Raw genomic sequence first — 6,885 nt, forward strand, 5'->3', positions numbered from 1 at the left:
GAGCCCCGGGGGAGGCACACCTGGGCCAAGGGTTAGCTAGGACTTAGTTAGGGAGCTTCTGGAGGGGCTGGACATATTCAAGTCAGCCGGTCCAGATGATCTCCACCCTAGAGTTCTAAAGGAACTGGCCGAGGTCATTGCAGGTCCCCTGGCACGGCTTTACGAGCTCTCGTGGTGCACTGGAGAGGTGCCGGAGGACTGGAAGAGGGCCAATGTGGTTCCAATCTTCAAAAAAAGGGAGGAAGGAGGACCCGGGAAACTATAGGCCAGTTAGTCTAAATAGTCCCTAACCTGTTCTTCTCCAGTGTTGGCTGCTCCAACTGTGCTGCCTGGTACAGTAGTCTGGGAGCTGACCTTGCCTGTGAAGATGGAGGTGAAAAAGACATTGAGTACTTCAATGTTTTCCATATCCTTTGTCCCTTCCATATCCCTTGCTAACTGCAACTCCAATTGTGCTTTGGCCTTCCTGACTATATCCCTGTATGTCCAAACAATACTCTTATATTCCTTCCTAGTTGCTTGTCCAAGTTTCCACTTCTTATAAGCTTCCTTTTTGTGATTTAGTTTACTGAAGTGTTTCCTGATAAGCCAAGCTGGTTGTCTGCCATATTTGATAGTCTTCCTGCACATCAGGATGGTTTGTTCTTGCATTCTCAGTAAGGCTTCTTTAAAGTACAGCCAGCTCTCTTGGACTCCTCTCCCTCTCAAACTGGCATAAAGTCACAACATCTGCATAGCAATCTGATTACAGACATTGACCTGCCTACCAGATGCTTCAGCTTCCTTTTTAATCCTAATGGGAGACTTAGGACGTGGAGAATACAGTGACCATAAGAACCTCCCATGAGTTAAAATTCAAGACTCCAATGACTACATAATCGTTGGAGAAATGATTTCTCCAAATATGAAATGTAAAGCATGAGTTTATACCTGAAATTGCTACTTACCAACTACTGACATTTCAGGAACACTAGCAGTATAAAATTCTTCCGGAAATGTTGGTTCATTGTCATTAATGTCATGGATTTTTATAACAAACTCAGATTCTGGCTCCACTGGCCTGAGAGTTCTTCTATTAATAGCTTGGGCACGCAGGGTGTAAAAGGCTTTCTCTTCTCTGTCAATTCTTCGAGTGGCATGAATGTCACCTGTTTTCTCGTCAATAATAAAAAGAGTACCAGCCCCATCTCCTGATAAAATGTACTTGAGGGACCCATCTCCCTTGTCTTGGTCAGAATGAAGCTAAAGAAGGGGGAGAGAGAGAGAAAGAGAGAGAATTTACCTTTAAAATAAGGGTCAGATTTAATAAAATGCACACAAACAAAATGAAAAAAATGTTATGCTGCTTGCAACTAACAAGGCTTTCACTGACAAAGCAAAGTCATTTTCAATTTACTTTGCCTTGACTTGCTGCTAGAGTCATTGTGTTGTGTTAAAGCATTTATTTCCCCCTTACTTAACATAGAGAATCTTTTAGCTTGACTGCTGTGGTAGATTTTAGTTTTCCAGCAACACCTGTTCTCTGCTGTGAAACATTTGTGCCACAAATCTTAAGAAAGAATTTTATGTTAATGTTGACCTTTTCTTTCCTTGAAGAGAACCTATTAAAAATTCACAACCTGCTGTGTTAGTTGTAAATTCACTAAGCAGATAAAGGACATGGCAGGATACATGACAATTAAGGAAAATAGAACAACTGGTGCTGTGTTGTACAATTTTAAAAATATATATTTCATATTATTTATGTTTCTGCTAAATTGGAGAGTGTTTCATTGTGTGTAATTATTACTTTTACTCCCATCAAATAATTTATACGCCTTCAAGGAAAGAAAAAGATTTATTAAGCAATCAGAAATGACTCTTATCCCATTATCTAGCTATTATAATACATATCTTTCTCTACTAATGACTTCTACCATAGGAACTTCCCTAATATTTTGTAACACTATTGTTCTTTCCTGAAAGGAAACTGGCTCAGCCAATGAGAATGTTACATAACATATGTTTTCTACCAACCCAGTTATAAAGTTATCTGCAATCTCATTCTTTCCATGTGTCTGATTTGCAGCATTTGATAATCCAATTTGTTTTCACCTCGAAATATAAAATTGTAATATACTTAAAAAAATGGCAGATATGTCACCTCTGATAACAGCTCTGGTTTTATTAATAAGGCAGTCCTAAAATAGTTCTGATTTTGTGCATGCAGTTTTAAGGAAGCCAGTGGTTAGAAAGACATTTTATGGCATGCAAACATTTAACTAACCCATGGCATAGAAAAAACACCAATAAATAATTAGCTATACATAATCAGGTGTTTATGCCTACACATGCTATAAATTCTACCTGCAAGTATTTGAATCTAGAAGATAGGGAGTGTAAATGATGAATGGCACACTGTTGTAAATCATTTTATGAGCATGTGTAGATCCCCAACTACCTAATTTTCTCATCTAATAGTAATGAATCTTCAAAATAACAACAGAAAGAGCATTTAGTAGATACAAAAAGAAAAATACTTGCTATAAAGTATGTTCATAAGAATGCTACGTAGAACACAGGCATCAATCCTACTATCTGTTGCATACAACGCAAGCACTCTACCAGTTGAGCTAGCTCCCCTACAGATGCAAAAAGACAAATACTTGCTCCAAAATATGTTCATAAATATTTGAAAAAAGTGCTAAGGGCAAAATGAATGACAAGGGTATTTTTGGGGGGGGGGGGAAGGGTTATAAGTTTTTATCACATCCAAAAATTAGAATAGTCCAACAAGTTTTGAACAGGAAAGAAAACTAAAACATTTTGGTCTCCACCCTTATTTTCTAATCACAAATAGAGTAACAGTAAAGAAGCATTGAACCAATATTGCAACTAGGGCAAGGCAAATAGGGCACCAGCCCCATCTACTGGCTTGAAGGGGTTGCCAGCAGCATTCTACAGTGGTCCATACTCCTGCTTTCAGGTGCTTAGCATGGCCCTCTCAGCCTGCCCCCCCCCCATGCACTCACTAGCTTTCAACACCTCTTCCCTCTGCCCCACCCTCTCCCCATTCTTTGCTCTCCAGCACTGAATGGCATCTGTGCCCAGGGCACCAAAATTACTAATTATGCTTCTGCTTTAATCAATTACATTAATATCATATTCAATCACATGAGCTGGAACAACAAAACAACAATAAAACCCTTCATGCTTTAGGATATAAACTGATGACAGACATGCTTACATTGGGTATAAATATCTACTGGATGGTATGCAGTGTTGCAGCTTCTCTGGAATATTATGCTGCTTTTACATTGCTTTCTAAAGTACTTAGCTTAGATTAAACTAACATTAAATGTAGAATACTAAACTGGAGAAACCACTGTGGAAGTGTTGCTGTTGTTTTAATGTAATCATACCTGTATTTCTGCATAAAAATCCAATGTTTACAATTAAGTGGAAGGACAAGCTAACGTCAAAGGGTAAATTCCTCTCACTGCAGTACATTTTCTGAAACAATCTCATTAAACTCACAATGGGTGCTTACAACATCCTTGTTCATACTCCAATTGGAACACTCCACTGTCACCTCACCATCACATATATTAACCCCCCACGCATTCAAAATGGCCATGGGGTGCTTTATCTAAATCTCATTGAATGAGCTTTATATAAATTGTCCCACGATCATTTTGAAATACATAAGTGCTTGATACACATGACAGTGAGCTGTTTTAATTACAGTTGCTCTCCAGGAACCACTCAAATTAAATGCCCCCTTTCCCCACCCACAAATATGTGCATAGGGAGCCATTGTGACTAGCCTAGAGTGAAGACATTCATGCAGAAACTAGGACTAATGCTACTGTTACAAACAGAAAAAAAATAATTATGTTGATTTTTTCAATAAGTTTTCTAATTTTCTATTTTAATAGTAACTACACATAGAAGCCAAGTTTTTCCCCTGCTGACTTGCTCTGTTCAGTTCCTTTGCCTCTTAACCTAGATAATTTGACCCACCCACAGATTCATCCTCTTTTACCTCCTCTTGCTTTCTAATTATTTTCTCCCTCTTTGTTTTATGGTAAAAAAAGGAAAGTAAACTTCATGGACAGTTCCTTTGCTGGTTTGCTTCTTGTTTGATGGAGGGAGATAAATCATCCCTGGCAATGTTTGAAATAGGGTAGGATAGGAAAAAAATAAGAGAAATGGAATGGCCAAAAAATATTTTTTCCCTTGTGATTTCAAGTACAGTTTTGCATGCAAAAACACAAACAACACCCCCCCTACAAAATGGCTACAGTGCCATATTAGAAGCCAAATAGCAATTTCACCTATTTAATGTGATACTGGGGGCATATAACAGTTATTGTGCATGCATATCTATTTATTTGCAATATTAAAAATTATCTCTTGTATTTACACTTCATGCTAATGGATATTCAATTGCAAAGTCCTGAGTCAATAACATTGTCATGCTGAATATCAAATTACCACATTTAGTCACAGATTGTCCCAGTTTCTTAATACCATAGCAAAGTCAACATGTTCATTCCTGAAATATTTATCTATTCAGGTCACTGAGCAGTTATAAAAACTAGCAGTAATGACAGGTTAATTTAAAGTAGTCCTTCTTTAGCAAAACATTGTAAAATTGAAAGGACACATGCCTGTGATCTGCATTTGAAATTTCTAGCAATGAGAGTTGTACACAAAGGTGAAATTCACTTCACCTGTAGTGTAAGCAGAGGCTTTGAGCTTTACACAGATAAAGCACAAAGGAAGGCCTCTGCTTTAAATATAGTTTTGGTTTGGGATAATTTTGAAGCTACTGGTTGCTACTTTCATTTGAGTGGTATCCACATTTGTTAAAAAAACTGTACTCTCATATAAATCCTGGGTTTAACATAAGAAATAGTTTGTAATCTTTGGTTCTGATGGGCACTGATCTTCCATAAGTCTCCCTGCTTAGTGGTGATATGCATCTCCTAAGTACAACCAGACAGAAGTTACTGATGAAGAATCACAATTATTAGTAGAAGTAACTGTCTCATGTCCTCTATCTCCATAAGTTAATCTGATCTGTGACAATAAGCATGGATGTATATTACTGATGGAAGGACCTTGAAATTCTCAAGAGATTTTAATTAGGTTTAGAACACCACTTTATAGCCTCTTATTTGCAAATTAGGGAATCTATCTCACAATATTAATGTGTTTCTGCATCTGTACAGTTTAAGGAAGTCAAAAATAAAGGTAATAGAAAACTGTAGGGCAGTAAGACTGGCAAAAGTTAACTATATTTTTTCGATCCTCACATTTGATGGATGACGAAGAAATCGGGTCAATTATTTGTTTAGAACTGCCTTTCACAACTCTTGCTGTTATTTGCATAGCAATGTGAAGAATGTGGGTATTTTTCTATTCACAAGATGCACAGACTAAACTCTCACAAACATTTGGGCAGCAAATTGCAGTATCCACTCTAATGAATAACTACTACAGGAAGAACTTGTTAATTTGAAATGCAGGGGACCAAAAAACACCAACTTTGAAATAAATGGGATCAAAATAAATGTACCCATAGTAATTTGCATATGCAAAATATTACAGGTACCTACAGCCTTAGTTCAAACAAATTGAAGCATTTTATCTTTTTGAAAATTGCTGCAATCTTTTGTCTGGGGTGTGACAATAGCTTCAAAGCATCCAATACTTTGAACTATCCAATATTGAGCTAACAAGGCTTTTCTGTACAAAATTCTTAAGCTAAACAAATAAACACAAAAAACTAACCTAATTTTAATAATTTACTTTGGCAATTATATGACTGTTGACTGCTTCAGGTAACTTAAACAGTTTCATTTAACACCAGATAAACATAACTTCATTAGCCAATGTGGATAAAAGTAGTATCAAATGGATATAGCCGCAGTGGGTTTGCCAGTCTTTTACAGTGGGACTGTACAAAATATTCACAACAGAACTACAAATAAGTTTATTATGCATTTAAAATGCCACAGTCCCTGAAGCATAAATCATGAAAACAAATCTGTATTAATGGCCTTTCTCACCTCTTTATGCATTGTAATGATTGCCTGCTTTGACCTTCTGAGTCTCTCCCAGCCCCCTCCCTGGAGAAATGCACTGCTTGACTGTTTTATATGACAACCTCACCCTTCAATAACTTCTTACCTCCCTGACTCCAAAGCTTTATTATGAAAAGAAATCTGCGTAAGTACCATTATAGAACAGCAACAATCCTTCTAAAAGTTCCTCTACAGCAACATCCTTCATATCTATACCTGCCCCACAGCAGATTTTGCCTTCTACCACACCATAGCATCCTCTACTTACTACCTTCTGCCTTCCTCACTAGCATCTACTGCTTCCCGAGCCACAAGCATCCCGGTCAGTGTACAGCAGGGTGAAAACCATCATTTTCCATTTTCACCAGAAGTGGCAACTGAGTTTTGCAGGTTTCTTACAAATTTGCTAAAGTTTGTATAAGGTTCCTGCAGCCTTAAACTAAATGTCCTTTGTCAGGAATGAACCTCAAAAAAATCTAGACAAATATATTAGAAGCCTTTGAATAGCTATACTTTAAAGCTATTTTAAAGCTGGAAAGATATCTCCCCTTGCATATGGGCTATCATTAATATTAACAGGCAATGAAATAAAATTCATGTTAGAAATACTAAACTGTTGGAGAAATCATGTACACACCCTAAACTATATTTAAAACAAGGATCTCAGTCATTACCAGGGATCCTGGTTTTCTCTGTTTTTAAAAAAATCCCTATTTTTGGTTAAAATCCACATTTTTCCGTGATAAAATGAAACACTACTAAAACACACACACACACACACACACACACACACACACACACACACACACACACA

The 6,885-nt window shown here is 37.2% G+C and overlaps 1 protein-coding gene across 5 annotated transcripts in view; it reads right to left on the bottom strand.

Moving 5' to 3' along the window:
* Positions 1-6,885, bottom strand: part of CDH10 (cadherin 10) — a 261,240-nt gene that overhangs the window by 100,280 nt on the left and 154,075 nt on the right. For all 5 annotated transcript variants that reach the window (XM_019521470.1, XM_019521494.1, XM_019521478.1 and 2 more), the window contains exon 3: positions 948-1,242. In XM_019521470.1, the coding sequence (XP_019377015.1) occupies positions 948-1,242 (295 nt within the window). The remainder of the gene's footprint in view (positions 1-947; positions 1,243-6,885) is intronic.

The sequence above is a fragment of the Gavialis gangeticus genome, unplaced genomic scaffold, assembly GCF_001723915.1.
Source record: "Gavialis gangeticus isolate Ggan-Ray unplaced genomic scaffold, GavGan_comp1, whole genome shotgun sequence".
Taxonomy (NCBI): Eukaryota; Metazoa; Chordata; order Crocodylia; family Gavialidae; genus Gavialis; species Gavialis gangeticus.